Source organism: Xiphophorus maculatus, chromosome 24 (genome assembly GCF_002775205.1).
Source record: "Xiphophorus maculatus strain JP 163 A chromosome 24, X_maculatus-5.0-male, whole genome shotgun sequence".
Classification (NCBI taxonomy): Eukaryota; Metazoa; Chordata; class Actinopteri; order Cyprinodontiformes; family Poeciliidae; genus Xiphophorus; species Xiphophorus maculatus.
The window spans coordinates 12,780,126-12,799,885 of record NC_036466.1 but is presented as its reverse complement, the minus strand read 5'-3'; the positions used below and the strand labels follow the sequence as shown (position 1 = coordinate 12,799,885).

Here is a 19,760-nt window from a genome sequence, read left to right as displayed (position 1 = left end):
TCTGATTAAAAGCTGTGATGTAAACAGTGCGGAACGGCGGCACCACTTGGGAAATTCATGGAAACTAAAAGGAGAGAGTCTGTTCTAAAATAAGGCTCCAATTTCTCCATCCAAGACGAGAACAAGAGGCGTGCAGCCATGTGATGTTCAGTCTGCAGCTTCCTGCCAACAACATGACTCGCTGTGGTCTTCAGTCTGACTCAAGCATGACTCTGCTGGGGGGTCCGGGCTGAGGGAGGGGCCCCGCTCGGCTGTCTGCTCTCTTGCCCTCCTTCGTTTAGTCATTTATCTCGGTGGTCTGCAGGTTTCTGTTACCAGCAAACGCTTCATGCAGCACAGCGAAGCCCCCTGGGAGTCAAAACACGACGTGATGCTGGTCTGCGGCTTCAGCAGCGTCACGAACAATGTCAATGCTTTTTTTCTGAGGTCAGTAGATTTAGTGATCTGATGGTTTATTTACTGATACTCATGCTGGGTCGGTAAAGTCTCCCTCTGCATTCCAGGTAAACCGTATGACGGAGTTTCAGCTCTACTGGAGGATTTCTGGGGATTGGATCCTGACCGACTGTTAAATCTGGGTCACCTGGTAATAAATGAACCTGGGCTGGTTCTTATATTACTCTGTGACCTTCTGCCCTCTGAACATGTAGGTGTGTGCATCCTTAAAAAGTCTTAAATTAATCACAGAAATGTCAGTTGGCCTTAAATACGTTAATGAAAAGTCTTACATTTTGTACATATTGTATATTCTCAGTTTTTCCCTTCATCTGACTTTTAGGCAAAAGTTTGAGTCCCACTTTGTGTGGCTCTGAAGATTCAGGTCAGAGTTCATCCTGATCTCTAGTTTCCAGCTGTAATAACTGAAGCTGTGTGTTGACTCTAGATCGTTCCTCTTTAGGTCCAAAGAGGTCCTAACTTCAGTTTTGTTTGTTTTGATCCCAAAGACAGGCGCAGATCTACAAAAGACCAGCTAAAAAAGTCAAGATATCCTAGTCAAAGTCTTCAGAAACTGAAAACATATGTCTGCAAACCTACAGTTTCTGTAGAGTCATGGTCAGATCCACATACATTAAGATGATAAAGAGCAGATCTATTCTATGATGTTCTAACAGACTTAAGAAAGGTTGTACTTTCTTTTTACCAAGACTTTGCAGCAAGATATAAAGCAACAATCACCAGTTTTTGTCTCCAGCCTCTGAAAACCTTACATTTATTGATCAAAATTATGGGTTACAAGAATATTTTGCTTTCAAGAGCCAAACAGAAGGCAGCAGTGGCAGCAGGAGGGAAGAATTAAGGCCTAATATTCAGGAAAACATAAAGAGTTTTTATTTCTTGAGTGTTTGGGTGGCAACAGGGAGTCCTTGAACGCCTCCAGTAAGATCTGGTAAAACTTTAAAACTCATGTTTGATCGACAAACAGAAAGACCTTGATGCCACAAAAAGCTTTTTGTGATGGAAAAGAAAGTCTTCATCACGTCTAAAGAGGGTCTGGGGGGACAGTAGGCGCTGCCGCCACCGCTGCTCAACACCCCCACCCTCCATGATGGAGTACCACTATAAATAGCCTCAGGTTGTATCTGGGCAGGAATAATCTCCCTGCGCTTTAATAAGGGAGGAGCAGGTAGATATAAACGGCTTCTGCTTTCACACATCTGGACATGAAGGTGGAAACAGCAGGTTGGTTGAGATGAAGCATCAGTTCAGGTAACTCCCTCACATGTCAGAGATCTTCCGGGTCGCCTGAATTAAAACGTGTGGCATTGTTCTGAGGAAGACCTCCGATGGAAACCCAACACCATTACTGTGTTCATTACCGCGGAGCAGAGCAGCAGCAGCGGGCCGAAGGCTTCCCTCCACGGATATCAGACAGCCTGAGCGTGCCAAGAAGTTTGATTTTTGTATTTTTTTTATGACAGCGCATAGTCTAGTTTTTGAGGAAGCCTATTACTGTCCTCCCACACACACCCATCAGCAGCAGGCACACCAAGACCTCAATAACCCTCCACACACACACAGGGAGGCTGACTGGGTCCATTTAGGCCTGCAGTGACGCCTCCAGAGCGCTACTGCCATCAAGTGGCGGCGCATCGGAACTGCATCCGCTGTAACTATGGAAGCACGTTGAGAGACTGTTACTTGCCAACCGCTAATGAACGTTAAATAAGAGTTTGTTTTATTTTAGAAGAAGAGAAAGTATCTTTCCATCTCCTTAAAGCTCCACCTTCTCCTCTGATTCTAACAGATTTAAGGTTTAATTTAGTTTCTCACCTCTGATTGGAGCTGGATGGTTTCTGGAGGAATCAGATCCTGGAGCAGCTGCTGCTCATCAGCTCTGACAGGTGGCTCATTTCAGCCGTTTCTGAAACTTATTTATGGAACATTTTAGTTGTTTGTATGTGTGGATAAAATCAGTAAGAAATATGATAACATGGATGTGTTTAATACTTATTTTCTCTGCCACAGAAATCAGAAACGTAGAAAAAACAAAAATTTTTTTATAATTAATGTTGAATCTGTGAACGTTAATCAAACATTAAAATAAAAAAAAATGAAAACTTATTTTAGCTCCTACAAAGTGTTGTGCTTAAGTTACGCTTTACTTTCTAACCACATGATTACTGACTGATCTCTGGCCATTTACCCTTAAATTTCTTTCAATTTTTATGTGAAAAGGAAAATTTTAAAGGTTTTCAGCAGCAGATTATTTTGGACTACAGACGTAAAACTTGTTATGGACTCATAATAATTCCATCAGAGTGCAGGAGTTGGACCCTTGTGGAAGCAAAAAGTAATTTTTTCATGAGGATTTGAAATGTTTTTATCTGAAAATCCTACACATCATGCAAGATGTTGTTGGATTAAAACAATTCTGCAAATCAGAGTAACAGAAAAAAACAGAGTCAAAAGCAGAGTTTTAAAATGTCTTTTATTCCTCTGTACACCAAGTAAGTAAACAGTCTTCATCTTAAGGCTTTCCTCCACAGAAACGCTGAATACTGGGAATCATTTGGCAAGAAAATCAAACAGGAAGCTGCGTTTGTCTGCAGGGTGAGAATATCGGTACGTTAAAGACGCAGATTCCTCAGTGGGAGTGAAACAGTAAAGGTCTCTGCTGCTCCTGACTTACAGAAAGAAGCTTTAAATAAAAAAGAGGCACTTCTTCTTCTTCACAGCTCCTCCGGTGTGCTTTTATATACAAACATGCAGAAAATAAGTCAGTCTTTGTCTACAAAGGCAAAAAGAAAGTTTTAAAAGAAGTGATGAACTCTGAAAAACTCAGTTAGATTATTAGTTGGTTTTTTGCAGGTCTGGATGCATAAAAATCTGATTTTAGAGAAATTTCTGCTCATATTTAATACATTTTTATGCTTTGCCACTAAATTTGATTTATTATTCACTAAACTGTCTCATCTACTTGATTTATTTGTCCTTTAAAAAAAAAATCAGCTAAGGCACTTTTTCTCCCAAAAGCCAAATTAATGAACCTTTCTTATGTTTGCTATCCACAGTTTACTTCAGTTCTAATAAGGAAATATGTCAGAAAACACCTGGAAGGATCACAGTGAGGATGGATTCAGCACAGATTCGCTCCAAACATGTAAATGTTTAAACATCTTCCAGTTTGATTTGTTTTTATGAAGTTAAACGCAGCCAGCAGTCTTCTTCCTCTTCCTCTTCTAGGATCATTTAAATCAGGAATGAATGGATAAAATGGAGTCTGCAGCAGGTAAAATAGTGACGACTCATAGCTACTCCACAGAACCCCAGTCTAGAAAAAGCACAAAGTGTTTTTCATTTTAACTCAGAGGAAAATCACCACAGGTTGAAACATCCTGGTCAGATTTTTATATTTTCAGGCCTGCAGCCAAACTGCTTCATCAGCGATTAAAGGTCAGAACTCACATTATTGATTAGCAAAAAAGAACAAAGTCGTATAAAGTATTAAATTAGCATCCATGATCCAACCAGTAGGTTGAAACCAGTTTGGTGTTTTTAGCAGCCAGTCTGCAGAAAAACAAAACCGTTAATCCTCTTTTCATCACTTCCTTTAAAGGTTGAATACGACCCAGATGAATTAACTGAAACATCTTCCAGGAAGAAGCACATTTCCATGTGAACGTCCTTCACAGTCCAGCGGCAGTAAATACAGTGCAAAGGGAGGAGAAGGTGGGTTGGATTTATTCACCTGGAGGAGTTTAAACCACAACAAGCACCTCCGCTTCAAGTTACTGCTGGAAAAACTGAACCAAAAGAGAAAAACCTCCAATAACTTAAGTGAGATTTTACATAAATATATAAATACGGTGTTTATAGTCTGGTGTTGATGTTTAACACTTCATTCAGGAGGATCCGGGCCGGCGGACTCCGGCTCCTGGCTCTGCTCTCCTTGGGACGTGGTCACCGCCTCGTACTCGGCCGCCGCCGGGCCGCTAGGAGCCTGGCAACGAGAGGAAAACAGGATGACGGCGGCTGGAAGGTGGGCGCTTCCTGCAGGGGGCGCCAGAGCAAAACAACAAACACAAACCAGCAGCTACTAGAACCCGTCTCCCTGGAAGAACACGGCACAATCCAACTCAGACCAGGTAAATAATCCAGCACCAAACCATCACTCAGTCTGCCCCAACGGGCCTTCATCACATGATGAGGAGGAGGATCTGAGGGGCGTTTCTGCTCCAGCTTCATCACATGATGAGGAGGAGGAGGATCTGAGGGGCGTTTCTGCTCCAGCTTCATCACATGATGATGATGAGGAGGATCTGAGGGGCGTTTCTGCTCCAGCTTCATCACATGATGATGAGGAGGAGGATCTGAGGGGCGTTTCTGCTCCAGCTTCATCACATGATGATGAGGAGGAGGATCTGAGGGGCGTTTCTGCTCCAGCTTCATCACATGATGATGATGAGGAGGATCTGAGGGGCGTTTCTGCTCCAGCTTCATCACATGATGATGAGGAGGAGGATCTGAGGGGCGTTTCTGCTCCAGCTTCATCACAATCAACCAACCTGATTCATTCCAGCCGTTCAAACCCAAACATGATGCAGAATTATTGGATTATTATTAACTATCAATAAGGCCGAGCGATGAGACATGATCCCGGAAAATGTAATATATTGATAATAATACAAGTTTGTCAGAAACCAATAAACCTATCACTATTATGTCACAGTCCATCTTATTTTCAATCTTGTAATTATTAATGTTATTTATTATTCCAAGAGTTTAGATTTTTTTTATTTTCCATCACTTTTTCATTTTGTTTTTGTCTCTTTTTTTCTTATTCTGTATTAATTTAGTAACTTTATAGAACATTTTAAGACCCTTTTATTTTGTTTTTGTTGTGTGTACTTAGTTATTTTAACCTTTTTGTTTCCTCTTTAACTAAATCAGAGTTTTCTTCAGTTTGGGACAAACTTTTTATTTCTTCCCTTTTTTCTAATTTCCTCTGTTCAGTAGAAAAACTGACGTCTCCCAGAAAGAGTCCTGATGTAAGAAACCAGTTCAACTTTACTGTTATGACTTCAATAAGTCTGATTGGAACAAACCACTAGAGGGGGTGAAACCACAGAGAAGCACGGTGGTGGCAGCATCATGCAACTGGAAGTTCTGCCTTGCAGGAGGACGAGTCTTTAAGCTTCTGTTCAAAATGAGAAATCTGACTTTGGAGCGTCTTTGTTCTCAATAAATTTAGAAAATAAATATTAAGGTTGCATCAATTATTTTAGTAATCAATTATTCTGGTGATTGATCGCATAAAAGATGTTTTCATTCTGCATATTTTCATTGGAAGGCTTATAAAAGATGCAAATAATTAAATTTCTCACATGAAGTTATAAAGATTTCTGGGTCGATCAGATTTATTGATGAAAATGTTTTGATTTTTTGTCCAGTTTTGGCTTAATTACGGCTTTGACTGCAGTAATTAAGCATCTTATTTACTCCAGAGTTAATGATTAATCGATTACTACATTAGTTGATTATTTTAATAATTGATTAATTGTGATTAATTGTTTCAGCTCTAGTCTGATTTATGCTTTTTCTTTCTGAAGGTTCCTGTTCTGTAAACAGGAACCTTCAGAAACTAGTTTAAATAGTTAGTCTAAACTAGTCTAAACTAGTTTAAACTAACCATTTAAACTAAACATGTTTAGTTTAAACAGTTTTTTCTCCTGAACCAGGTTAAATCCTCCATTTGTTCTCTGGCAGAACAAAACGCTCCCAGTGATCGACTCCTGTCTGTCATTTTGGTTTTTATGTTTTCTCATGTGAAAAGAACGGAGCCAGACTCCCTTCAGTTGTTTTGTGTTATTATATAACTAGTTCTGCTTTATTTTTGAAGAGCTCATTGTTCTCCTTTTAGCGTTCGTCTCCGTATCCTCGTCATGACCTCACCCAGAGCTCCAGGTCTTGTTTGCCTGGTTTTGCTCCGATTCACGTGAACTTAATGCTGACTCAGCGTTTCTGGTATTCAGAAGATGTTTCACAGAACAGAGCGACGGACGGACGGACCGACTGCCTGAGCCGACAGGAAGGTTCTGGAACCAGCTAGCAAGAAAAATGTCTAAGAAGCAACAAGCTAACCCATCCTGACGTCAGCAGTGAGCAAAACATGAAGGCGTACCCCAGACATCATCCATCAGATGTGTTAGACGTTTGCATGCAGAGACACGCCCACACACACCCACACACACCCACACACGCCAGCCCGCCGCCACCCTGCACACGGTAGTTTTCCACCAACACGCCTCACCTTTCTGCAGGCAGCCGATGAGAGGAGGAAGAGTCTGGTTAGTGAAAATTAAACCATGAAGAAGAAACATGGAAACAGTCACACAGTGGCTACGTTAGCTCTGCTAGCTCTGCTGCTACAGACGTTAGCATAACACCACAAACTTCTGGGTTTTATCAGCTTCTCAGAGTCACATTCAGCTCCTGATCAAAACTTTCTGGCATTAGACACATTTTAAGACTTTTTAAGGCCTTAAATACATACATTGAAGACTTTAAGGATGTGTGGACATCCTGTTTTCAGGTCAGTTTGTTTTTTATTTGGGGAAGAAGCTGGTTAATGAGGGCAGAATACAAATGTATGCCACACTTTTAAGATTTCTGGTGGTAAAGTATTTCCTGTTGGTCTGTTGCTTATGAAATACCCTGAAGTTTGTGGTGATAAAGTGATTAAAAGGTGAAAACGTTTCCGTAGCAACAGATGCATCAGTAGATAACAGATGAAGGTTTAGTGGAAAACAAAAAGTTAAAAACAGGATAATTCACAGAACAAGAAGGAAAAACTGAAATAAAATAAAGACTCAAGATGTCAGGAGTTTCATGACTAAATGTAGAAACTAAATAGAAGAAACTTTTTGTTCTGTTTCTATCAGGTTGGCAACTAAAAACAATCCTCAACTTTTAGTGCTAAAGTCTGAATTACAAACTTTAGCTCATCATGTTCACTTAATCCTCCAAAAAATGAAATTAGCATCAGTGAATGAAACAAACATGCAGCTGGAGGTAACAGAAGCTTTTAGGTCTTTAATTAAAATACTTTATTGTTCATCATTTGGACAGACATACAGACATCACCCTAACTACCACTGCATGTAGTTTATTAAATATTATTGCTCTATATGAAGGTTAACTGGCATCTTTCTCCTCTCTGGCTGCAGTTTTATGGTGAATACACTCTGGTGTCTGGCTGATGTGCTGAACACTGTGTTGGTGTTCACCTGCAGTGGCTGATTTTCTGCAGGGGGGGCGCTGTTCTTCATGTTCATCATCTCTCTGATTTGGACCAGGGCGAAGGCGATGGTGACCCAGGGGGCGCCGGAGAGCATCCAGGCCGGCCTGGTCACGTCCTCCTGGTCCTCCTGGTGTTTGGTTTTCCTGACGGGCGCCGTGGCGACCGGCCGAGGCGCCACCGGGCTGCCGGGGGCGCTCTGGCTCTGGACCAGGTCAATGGTGGCGATGGGGACCGGACTGGAGGGAACCGGGATGTTCTCCGCCAGAATCCTGTCCTCTGAAGAAAAACAAATAAAACATCTGTTTACAGTTTTGTTGTTAAAATATTAACAGAAAAAACATCTTAAAGTTGCTTCTGAGTCACTTAAAATCAGTTTTCTGCAAACATGGTTAGTAGTAAGTAATTTATTATTTTCTTTCTCCTTCAACCTGTCCAAACATGTTTGCTGTGTTTTCCGTTTACCTGCATCAGGATGTTTGTCATATTTTAAAATGTTTCTACATTTTTTACACAGTAAAATTCAAACATTTTCAAGGTCAGTTTTAAAACGTTTCCAGCACCATAAACACATAAAAATAAACCCAATAAAGAGTTTACATCACCTCTTCTATTACTGCTCTTAATATTTTGTGGTAATATTTTACTTCTGTATATTCTGGTTTGAGAAATTTACAAAAATAAAAAAATCTCTTTTCTCTTTCCATGTTTTCTGTCATTTAGCAAATAGAAATAATTTTTTTTAACTGACCAAAGTAAGAAAAGTTTCATCTGATTTAACTTCAAACAGTAATAAAAATGTTTTTTTATTATCTTCATAAATCTGTAAATGTTTTCCAAATGTAGGTTATTAATCAAATGTTAGATTTCACTTCACTACCAATCTGTGCAGCTTGAATTTAAAACTCTTTCAAGGACTTTTCAAATGCCTACATGGAATTCAAGCCTTTTTAAGGATTTAAACCACCTGCACAAACCCCGATTTTACAGAAATAAATGTGTTTTTTGTTTAAATGTGTCTTGTTTTCTGTCACCTTTCCCTTCGATCTCTCCGGTCAGACACTGGATGAAGGAGAAGATGAGGAGGATGACCAGGGAGGCCATGCCGATTCCTCTGAATGTGGCCGCAGCGCCTGCAGGAAGCAAATCAACAGTTAAATCGATCACATCTCTGATCGGTCACTTCCACGCGGTCAGAGTCTCTCACCAAAGTAGCTGACGAACACGCCGCCCACCATGGCGCCGCAGCCCCGGCCCAGGCCCAGATGGAGGCCCTGCAGGATCCCCTGAGCCGACGTCCTGAGCGCCGGGGGGACGGCGGCGCTCAGGAAGGAGATGCAGGCGGCCCAGACCGAGGCGTGGGTCACTCCTGGAAACACAGCGGACGGGCCGGACGTCACAAAACAAGAAACACAGTTCAGACGGTTTTGCAGGATTTAAAACAACAACAAACAATATTCTACATTTTTCCAGTTGATTTTATTTTATATTCTAATTGATTATATTTGAATAGTTTATTAAACAAAGTCTGCATTTCAGTAATCATCACTGGACGCTCAGGGTCTTTTTCATAAGAAACTAAATCAAATTAAAAGTAAAAACCTGGATGAATATTTTGTGTTTCCATTTTAACATCTCAAATTGTCTGAACTTTTTCTAGAGGCAGTGAAAATTTTACCTGACATCGTTTTTAAATCTGCATCTGCTGCCTGAACTGACAATGCAAATTTAGGATATTTTTGAATTGTGATGAAGGGCCACATGAAATCGTTCCAAGGGCCACAAATGAGCCCCCGGGCTGCACTTTGAACCCCCCTGGTTTCAACTTTTCAGTTCCTTGTGAGCTCTACTTCCTGTTTACAGTTACAAGGTGCTGCTTCATGTCACCACAAAGAGACGGTGGCCCTTTAAGAGCCGGTTGCTCACGTTTACGCCACCTGCTCGTTTCCTGTGGCGTCCCACAGGGAGCCGCTTTCAGCTCCCTTCAGTACATCCATCAACTGGCCTACTCTGCTTCCTTAAACAGGTTAGGACAGAAAACATGTTCATTACATTTTTTAGAACAAAATAATTCTTAGATAATCAGATTTGAGCTGTTTTAGAGCCTCTGTCTCTTTAAATCTAAATGAGCTGCTGCTGGCCACGCCCCCAACTCAATATTTACACTTACACATGAAAATGGCTGCAAGTAGATGCACAATTATAGGACTGTTCATCTTTGAAAAGCATTAGTAAAGCCTTCTGCACAGCCAATAGGAAAGCAGCCAGTGGTTTCTGGATGGTAAGTCAACAAAACCCAAATAAAAGTATAAAAACATTCAAAAAGTGAATTTTGCAGGCAGGTCTCCTTTAAAACTGGCCTCCTGTGTAAACTGATGTTGCCTCAGCGTCTGCTGCCATGAGGCGTGTCTGCTTTCTGCTTCCTGAGAAGATCCTGCTCCGCTGCTGTTGACCAAGTCACCGCCTGATAAACGTCCTGTTGGGTAAACACAGGCTGACCCCGCCCCGACTCACCCTGCAGGACCTCCATGGGCAGGACGATCCAGGCGTTCTCCAGGTAGGAGATGTACAGGTAGCGCGCCGTGTTGCAGGCCAGGCCGATGTACAGAACCCTGAGGGAGACGGACAGACAGACGGATCCACAGTGACTCACTGGTTCACACCCATCACATCCTGCAGCTCGTGATGGGATTACTTCACCGTTTGTTCATGGAGGTTTTATTGCAAACACACACACACACACACACACAGATGACAGACGTCTTCATAAGCAGCAACACATGACTCTACTTCAATCAAGACTTTATGAACAAACCGCAGTTCATGCAAACTAAAACCAGGTAATAAGGGACAGACGGCAAACAAGCAGATCTGATTCAGAGTCAACAGCTGACAGACGCTCTGGATGTGATCCCAGAGTTTGTTTTATCGCACCAATAAACGCTGATCTGGAGACAGGAAGAGCTCAAGATGAGCCTTTCACTGACAATCAAATTACTCTGAAGAACAAAACTTCACTTTGAGCTGCAAAAGTCAAGACAGAGTCTGCATATGTGTAAACTTTTGTCATTTTTATGCAATTTATTCAGAGTCAGAAATTAAAACTGACTCAACCAGTTCATCTGAACACTGAAAAACCTTACCAACTGCGTTTGGTTTAGTTTCTACTGCAAATACAACTTGTTTCAGCAAAAACAGGATTTTTGTAAATTATTCTTTAATATTAATAAAAAGGTACTATTTCCTCTAGCAGATTGTTTCACATGACACTGAAATATAAATAATCTGCCAGTGGAACTTGGATTTTTTATATACATTAAGCTCCTTTATCTTGCAGAAAAGTTACTAAATGTTTTCACCAGTTAAACTTTATAAATATTTACTGGTTGCTTTGAAGTGAGTCTGTGAAGTGAGGAGGAGAAACATGTTTTCTGTTTCAGGCCAGAGGAGGTGCAGGGAGGAAACTGGGGCGCAGTTTCTGTTTCTAACTGCGTCCGGAAACTCTGCATGCAGCGGCTTTGATCCGACTGAACCTCATGTTGGTTTCAGATTCTCACTCAGAGGAGCTGCTGAATCAAAAACACGCTTCTAGCTGACAAACAGATAATGAAGCCTTTTTTTTACTGAAGTACAATCTCAGACATCGTTTGTTGTCGTGGTAACGTCTACAGGCGGTACTGAAACTGCGGCCGACAACAACTGCTGCTGACAAATTGAACACCAGGAAAGAAACAGTTAATCTGATTAATTGACTACTAAAACAATAGTCAACTAATTTTTTAATTGATTAATTGTTACTGGATTATGTGCTGAGATACTCAGAGCATTAATAAAGAGAAAACATGTACACTTATATTTAAGATAAAAAACAAGCTGGCATAAGTTTAGGTTCTGTAAAAAAATAAATAAAAATCTTTTCCCTATTCAGTTATTAATCAATTATTGCAAAAGATAAAATGATGAGGCTCACACTAAAGGGAAGCCATGTTATTAAATTCAGGCAATAAAATGTTTATGTTCTTATTTTAAAAAGGATTTGAATTATTAGCTTTTTTAATACTGTAAAAAAAAAAGGTGGTCAAATCTGTGGAAAGTGTCAATTTTTTTACCCAATTAATTTATCATCAGAGTAAAGAATTACTAAAATAAACATTAAAAATCATAACTAATTGGTAAAAATGTGACATTAATTACACAGAAATGGTGGAAATGTGCAGCTTGAAGACAAACAGAGAGCTGCTTCAGTTATTGATTAACTTGAGTCTCTTCAGCGTCGCTCAGCAGAGCTTCTGGGTTTTATTAGGTTACTTCCTCATCATTTCCCCGTCTCATTATAAACCCGGTCCAGAGAGCGGAGCAGAACCACGGCCCGGTTCTGAGAGCTGCAGCCTGAAATCCAACCCGTCGCTCTCAGATGTCCCTGCTGGACGGAAAGCCGGAGCATCAATGGCAGCTTTGTCTCTGCGCTCGGCCACAGAACAAAACCGCGTTCTGATGCTGCTGGATCCGCGCCGCCGCCGCCAACGGCTCACTGTGGGGAATCTCTCCACATCAGGACTGAATATCAGGCAGACATGTTCACCAACCAGAACAGAACATGCTCTTCCAGAAGCAGCAGGTAAACTAAGCTGGAGAAAAATCTAGAAATCATTTGGTGTTTGGAGAAATTTAACAATCAGCTGCATCGTTTTCCTCCAGCATTAATTACACTTTTCTTCCCAAAATAAAAAACAAGATTCACTTTAAGTAAAAGTGAATTAATCACTTAATCGATTAATCACAATTAATTATTCAGGCCATCATCAATGTTGGGTTTTTGGGTCATTAACAGAGGGACGTGATTCCAGACGCCGTTGATTTGTCGACTAAAGTGTTGGATTTTCAGACTGTAGTATAAAAAGCGTCAATCAGACACAGATGGAGTTAGAAGTTGAGCGTTTCCTACCTGACGTGACCAACAAGCTCGATGAACTTGTGGCTGGTGAAGTAAGCTCCGAGTTCGGAGATGTGGCTGAGGATGGAGCAGACCCCGAACAGCGTGGTGGTCCCCTTCAGGTCCTCCAGGTGCCAGTACAGGAAGCTGAAGACGAAGCCGTAGCCGAAGCCCATGAACCAGGCGACGAAGAGGACGGAGCTGTAGCGCACCGTGCAGAGCAGCCTCAGCAGGTCGCCGTAGTGGAACTCCTGCGTGGCCTCGGACACTGCCGGAGTCTGGTCCGACGAGCCGGAGTCTGGTGAGGCCTGGCCGCTCGCCGAGTCCTCCACCACCTCCGGCAGCTCCTGCCGGTACTCCTCACCCTTCTCAAAGTAGAACTGAGTCGCCACGATGAAGGCCACGCCCATCAGCACGCCAAAGACGATGAAGGCGAGGCGGTAGTTGTGCAGGCGGTACTCCGGCAGGATGCAGCCGATGCCGTCGATCAGGACGGTGATGTGCGTGTGGTCGATCCAGATGCCCACCGCCAGCATGGCCAGGCCCCAGCCCAGGGACCCCCACATCCTCTGCAGGCCGTACCGGTCGCGGGCCTTCCCCAGGTACTGCAGGGTGACGGTGTCCACGATGGTCACGGCGGGGGCGCTGAAGAACTCGCCCACGATGATGACGAGGAGGATCAGCAGGAAGATGTTCTCCACCTGGTCCTGGTTGTAGATGATGTGGTAGTCCGTCTTGGCGGTTGTAGTCGGGGGGGTGGTGGTGGTCTGTAGGGTGGTGTTGGGTGCAGCCTCAGTGGCGTTGATGGACATCGAGTTGTCGATGCTTCGTTGTTGCCTGTAGGGAATACTGAAGGAACTGTGCCAGACTTCAGGAACTTTGGGGAACTCCATGACGCTCCGCCGGTTTCTGGGGTGGTCGGTGGAGTTGCTCGGGTCGGTGACGTTCCCAGGAGGAACAGTGGTGGTCGGTGGGGGAACCGTTGTCATAGAAACACACTTCATCTCCGCTGGTTGGACAAACCCAATGCCACAGTTAAAGACCAACCAACACATGACGGAAAACAGCAGCACCACCTTCCCTTTCTTAAAGCGGTCCGCCACTACGCCCCAGAAGGGGGCGCTGCAGAACTCTATAAAGTACCGGATGCCAACAAGCAGGCCGCTCCGACTGGCCGACATGCCGAGCTGTTTGTAGTAGACCGCCAGCAGGGGGTGCAGCGAGCCGTAGGCGGCGTAGAAGAAGAAGTAAAAGACTTTAGAAATGAGCAGGTGGCTGTTGATGCGGAGACACATCCTCTCGCAGCAGTCCACCGGGTCGGGCTGCGGCGCCGGCAGCGGCTCGGACGGCGCCGGAGTGGACACGCCTTCCTGCTGCGCCATGGACAGGGTGTTAAACGGCTCCGCCAACACATACTTCCTCTTCTGGTCCTCCTCATCGTCCGTCAGGATGGCAACCTTGTCGTCAGCTGGCATATCTGGAAGATAAGAAAATGAGGAAGAGGATGAGAAACGGCTGGACGTTTGGTTTTTACAAACCAAATGATAAAGAGTTGGGAGATCCAGCAGAAACTCAACAAGAAAACTAAAAGCCTTCTGGAGATCATCTGTTGTGGCTGATAAATCATTCATCAACACTGAGCTCAGACATAAAACAATATGATTAGAAATATAACCGTCTCTAGAGGAACATCAGAGTTTTAAACAGTTCTCACATTCTTCATTCGCTCAAACATGAAGCCTGACCACCGCCTCCAGGCACAACAGATGGAAATCTGCTAAACTTGTGGAGCAGATTCTTTAAATATTTCTCGCTGAACATGGTCAAAGTATTACTAACAGATTTAATCTTAGGACGATGATTTGATTCTGATGTAATTTAGGTGTAAAAAAACTAAAAATAAAACGTTTTTGTGTTTCACAGATCAACTCAACAATAAAATAAACCAGAAACCAACTCCGTGTCAGTTTTCTGATCTTTGATTTGAATTTGGGCCTAAAAAATTCAAATAGTAGGACCGTTTGAAAGCCCTCGGACCAGATGTTCAGACCCATTGTGTTGTTCCGCGGACCGCCTGTCTGTCACTGGAGGTCATATGCGGAAGTACCTGACATTTGATGTAAAACAACATTTATTTTCAACATGCTGCGATTCAAATCAATAAAAAAATTACGAATTTACGGACAAATCCTCACAAAAGGTCGGTTAGTGATTTATAAGGTGGTTAAACAGGAAGTGACTCTTAATGTCAAGTTTTCTCCTATTAAAAGTCTAGTTTAAACATATAAATTCGCCTCCAATAACAAATCAAAGACAAACTCATGATTTTCTTACCTGCTCAGGTCACTGCTCCCATTAAACTGTGACTGCGCAGAATTTTCCGGAATTTCTCTGTTGTCCCTGGGACATTGTTTTCACACAAAACCCGCTAAAATTAATACTAAAAATGAGTGAAAACTGATTAAATTCGCGACGGCGTGTCCATGTTTGCGTTCCGTGGAGAAATTAAAACGTTTCTCCGGTTCGGATCCCTTTTGTTGTGAGAACAACAGCGGCTCGTCGAACCGGAGAGTCCACCTGTCCCGAAACGGACGTCAGCCTCAAAGCTAGCCACTAGCATTTGGAATTTCCGGTAAAATTCCTTCAAAATAAAACTCACAACTATTTACATTTGAAATAGTCAACACATTTAAAGCTGCATATTGTATGAATATTTCGTTCAAATACGCGGAGACAATAATAATTAAACCCACTGCTCAGAAATGAACAATAAAAGTGATAAAATTACATATAAATGCATTAAATCAGCTACATCCGGTTGTCTCAGTAGTTAATTTCTGTCGCTTTAAATTTCGGACCGACACGCCTAAAACCGGCTCTGCTGTCTCAATTAAAGGGAAACTTCCATTAACCTTTGTATTTACGTCTGAAAGCAGAACTGCGACTGATTTTAGAGACAAATTACGCAAATATCTGAGCTTCTGCACTCCAGGAATCAATGGGAGAAAATGTTTAATGACAGAAAGCATGAAATACACACAGACAGCTTCAGAGTCACAATGAAACAAAACGGTTTTATTGTCAGTATCTCCGAAAATACTGGCAATTTACACCGTAAATTAGTTTTACCGTGTAAGAAAAACACAAATTCGGTTTAATTTAATTTTAATCCGGTTTTCTTTCTAAATGTTATTTCACAGACGATAATCACCGAAATCCTTAAGTTATTAAATCACTAAAAGTGAGTTTCTTAGCAATAGATTTTTTTAAGTGTATGAAAACAGATCTATTTCGAGACGTTTTGCATATATTTCACAACTTCATTTGTATTTAACTCCTACATAAGAGCATGGTCTAGACTCCAAGCAAAGGCGTGGAAACAGGTCTGTGGCCATTCCTGATTTCTGTGAAAAGGAAATGTTCCTGGAGGGCGTCAGAAACCTGCAGGAAACCTGCACAACCACACCCAGCTGCTTAAAGCAAATGACCTCGTGACATCAGATGATCCTAGATGCAGTGAGTCCTCTTCACCTGCAGAGGGAACCAGAATCCACTCATACGACTTGGAAAGTTTTCACGATGGAGCCACAAACTTCTCTGAATTTTATTGGGATTTTGGAAAACTGAAAGTTTGAATTGTGGACTGATTAAGTGAACACATGGACATGATCAGAAATGTTATTTTTGCTATTTTCTCCACTTTTTGTTCAACAAGAATATCAATAAATGAGTAAATTCAAAAGTACAATTAAATGCATTTATTGAGTGAATTATAGTGAAATGAATCACACATTTTAAGTCAGTTATGTTCTGAATAAGTCTATTACAAATGAGAATGTTTTCAAGAACAATATCCTGTGTAGAAAACTAGTTTTTTAATCATAATTTTTATCGTAATCACATTAATATCACAAAATAAATCCATATCGTCCCACAGTATCAGCTCTGTTTTGAAAGGTGTTTCTGTTCAGTCTGGATGAATATGGAGATAATTTTACAGGCTCTCTGCAGGGTTGCACTGCCCTTTGACCCCCCCAAGAATTTAGATTTCCTGTATTGTAATTGGTTAGGAGAACGCCGAGGGAGGGGCTTGTCCATGTAAGAACCGGCATTAGCAAGAGTTCAAGGCAAACGAATACCGCTGAGTTTCACTTTAGGTGTAAATGAACATCCAGTAAAAGTTTCCAGGAAAATAAACCAGTTTGCTTCAGAAATCCGAGTCATCCGAGAATTCCCTCTGCTGGGTCCAGTGCAGCCCCTTCCTCCTCTTCTTCTTCTTCCTCTCGCCCATAAGCATGGCGGCCAGCACGGTTATCACCACGGTGATGGTGATGATGAGCACGGTGACGGTCTCAGCAATGCACAGCTCGCTGTCCACCTCCATCAGCCGGTGGTTGTGCAGGACGGACGGCTCCCTGCAGGTCAGGTTGTAGTAATCGTCCAGGAAGATCCTCTGGATGCTGCGCAGCTTCCGGAAAACCCTCTGCAGCTCGCAGTCGCAGTTCCAGGGGTTTCTCTGCAGCAGGATGTGGGTGCTGTAGGTGTGGATGTTCAGGAAGGTCTTGAAGCAGACGGTGGACAGCTGGTTGTCTGCCAGGTTCAGTAAGGTCATGCTGGTGAGCGGGTTGAACACGACTAACTCCATCTCATGGATCTGGTTGCCGGCGAGGTTGAGGACCTCCAGGGAGCGCAGCATAGAGAAGGTGCCGCTCCGCAGAGACGTCAGCTGGTTGTCCTGCAGGTGGAGCTGGCGCAGGCTGCTCATGGAGGAGAACGACCTCACCTCCATGCTCTGGATGCTGTTGTTGGTCAAGTTTAACCTCTGCAAGCCGTCCAGGTGGAGGAAACTCCGACTGTCCAGGCCGGTCAGCTGGTTGTGGGACAACTGCAGCTCCCGCAGGAAGGTCAGGCCGACGGAGAATCCCTCTGTGAGGACGGAGATCCGGTTCCAGCTCAGGTCCAGCTTCTGCAGGAACTCCAGCTGGGCGAAGCCGCCGTCCTCCACCAGGCTGATGTTGTTGTTCTGCAGCAGCAGAACCCTCAGCTTGCGGTTGCTGCTGAAGACGTGTTTGGGGACGACGGAGATGAGGTTGTTGGACAGGTCCAGGAGTTCGGTGGAGGGCGGGACCATGACGGGAAGCTGGGTGAGGTCATCATGCGAGCAGGTGGTGAACTTAAGGTCTCCATGGCAAACGCAGCTTCGATCACAAGTCCAGTTCAGAAACACGCAGGACGACTCGGCGACCAGCAGGAGGACGAACAGGAAGTCCCTCATGACTCCAGAGAGATCTCAGAAACAAGAGAAATGAAACTTTAGGACAGAAAAGAGACAAAATCAGAAACCTTATCTCAACTAAGTCCTGTTGACAATCTAAAATGTTGTTTTGTCCCCTCCTGTTGTTAAAAGGACGTCTGGATCAAAGTGAACTTAATCTGCATTATTCAAAGATCTTTGTTTGGTCTCATCTGAGTGAAATATATGAAACAACCAGCAGATAAAAACAAACTGAGTTTCTGCAGCCACTGATTCTGAGCAGCTATTTAGATAGAACGTTTGTCGTTTGCAGATGATGTAGTGATTTCTTATGATGATGATTTATCTGTAAATTAAACTAAAATCTTTCAGAACAATAAAAATTCAATGAAACAACCAGAAAACTGTCTGGTTTTAATAAAATTGGAGATTCATTGTAGAAATTGGTGAAAATCAAAGTCCAGCTGTAATACGAAACACTTTTTCCAACCAGGTGATGAAGACACGTTTGTTCTTTTACTGCATTAAATGGAGATGGAGTGAAAACATCCAGTATCATCTGAGTCCATCTGCAGGAAGCAACAAGTTTTCTAACTAGAAAATGTTCAGCTCCAATCATCCAATCATCTCCAGCTTCAATCTGATTCGACTGAATTACGAGGCAAAAACCTTTGAAAGAAGAATTCAGATGAGTTTCAGAGTTATAACAGATTTATAAAGGAATAAATCAATGAGAAAGATTAGAAAAACAAGAAAAATCTTTTTTCTGAGCTATGCTTCTGATTATTCATCTACAGGTAAAAGTTTTCTTAAAATAGGAAAACTTTAGGGAAGACAAGAAATTGTTTAATTTAGATGCAGTTCTTACAGATCCAACAATTCACACCCAGAAATCATCAACAATTAAAGATAAAACATTAAAAAAGATCCAGAGTTCCTGCTGCGTCTGTTTTCCAGCCTCTGTTCCCCAAAAACAATAAAACAATCCTCAGGTCTTACCAGCAGCTGCTCCCGGTCCGTTTGTCACCATCCGCCCAGCAGCAGGTGGAAACTGGACATGATGGAGGCGGGGGAGGGCGGCCTGTCACGGCCGGAGAACCCGACGAGCGACGCGACAATGGCAGAGGACGGAAAAGAGGAGGGAGAGCTCGTCAATTATTCACCAGGCAGGCAGGCAGGCAGGCAGGCGGCGCCATGTGGGAGGGGTTAGAGAGGACAGCTTTAAGAGATTGAAGGAAACTGGGACAGGAGCTGAGAATTAAAAGATTTCATTGATTGCGTGTTTATATCCTGCTTTATTTCTCTTCAAGATTGTTTAGTTACAGAAAGGCTAGAGAAGTTTAATGTGATTTAAAGAGAGAAAGATCTCAGATTTCAATCAATAAAACTTCAAAGTTGCAAAAGCAATGGATAAATTAATCTCTGCAACAACTTTCTAAAAGAGTTTTAAACTAAACATCTTATTGAAACTTTCACAAATTAAACAATTGTTCTGCAGTCTCGTTTATGAACATTTCCACTTGAAATGTGCAAAATAAGACTTTTAAAATAGAAGAAAATTATTTATTTGTCTCCTGTGGGAGAAATTTGTCTTAGAAGAGAAGACAAGGCTGCAGGACAAAGACAAAACAAAACTTCACGCAAAAAGAATGACAATAAATACGTAAAACTATCATAAATACTGAAATTCTTAGCGTTTGATTTTAGAAAGACAAGCTGTAAGTAGCATCTCTAGGTTTCACTGTCATCTAAAACCAACTGTAGAAGTTATACCAAATATTTTCATTATGAATTACATGATTTAATGTAAATTTAGGGGAAAACAGGAGCTGAGA

General features: G+C 42.4%; 2 protein-coding genes across 3 annotated transcripts; both read right to left on the bottom strand.

Annotated features, from left to right (window-relative positions):
* Positions 1-2,910: 2,910 nt before the first annotated feature.
* On the bottom strand, positions 2,911-15,267 carry mfsd6 (major facilitator superfamily domain containing 6). Of its 2 annotated transcripts, XM_023329602.1 has the most exons (7): positions 15,006-15,267; positions 12,684-14,148; positions 10,253-10,350; positions 8,946-9,107; positions 8,773-8,871; positions 7,728-8,017; positions 2,911-4,441 (listed from the first exon to the last, which is right to left on the bottom strand). In XM_023329602.1, exons 2-7 carry the CDS (start codon positions 14,144-14,146, stop codon positions 4,340-4,342), a joined length of 2,214 nt encoding a protein of 737 aa, XP_023185370.1. In that variant the 5' UTR covers positions 14,147-14,148; positions 15,006-15,267; the 3' UTR covers positions 2,911-4,339. The 2 variants fall into 2 exon arrangements, with proteins under 2 accessions (XP_023185370.1, XP_014327344.1); XM_014471858.2 differs by lacking the exon at positions 2,911-4,441 and having other exon boundaries at positions 7,514-8,017.
* Positions 15,268-16,421: 1,154 nt separating this feature from the next.
* Positions 16,422-19,348, bottom strand: LOC102225735 (insulin-like growth factor-binding protein complex acid labile subunit). Its single transcript, XM_005807373.2, has 2 exons — positions 18,925-19,348; positions 16,422-17,960 (listed from the first exon to the last, which is right to left on the bottom strand). The coding sequence occupies exons 1-2, from the start codon at positions 18,953-18,955 to the stop codon at positions 16,879-16,881; spliced, it is 1,113 nt and encodes a 370-aa protein (XP_005807430.2). The 5' UTR covers positions 18,956-19,348; the 3' UTR covers positions 16,422-16,878.
* Between the last annotated feature and the right edge of the window lie 412 nt (positions 19,349-19,760).

Bases quoted from the DNA above. Each gene is read 5' to 3' on its own strand.
- mfsd6 (XM_014471858.2), bottom strand. From the start codon at position 14,146: ATGCCAGCTGACGACAAGGTTGCCATCCTGACGGACGATGAGGAGGAC. The intron at 10,351-12,683 runs GTAGGAAACGCT...CGTCTCCCTCAG, and splicing joins GAGCTTGTTGGTCACGTCAG to GGTTCTGTACATCGGCCTGG. The intron at 8,872-8,945 runs GTGAGAGACTCT...TGCTTCCTGCAG, and splicing joins CGTGTTCGTCAGCTACTTTG to GCGCTGCGGCCACATTCAGA.
- LOC102225735 (XM_005807373.2), bottom strand. From the start codon at position 18,955: ATGGTGACAAACGGACCGGGAGCAGCTGCTG. The intron at 17,961-18,924 runs GTAAGACCTGAG...CTTGTTTCTGAG, and splicing joins CGGACCGGGAGCAGCTGCTG to ATCTCTCTGGAGTCATGAGG.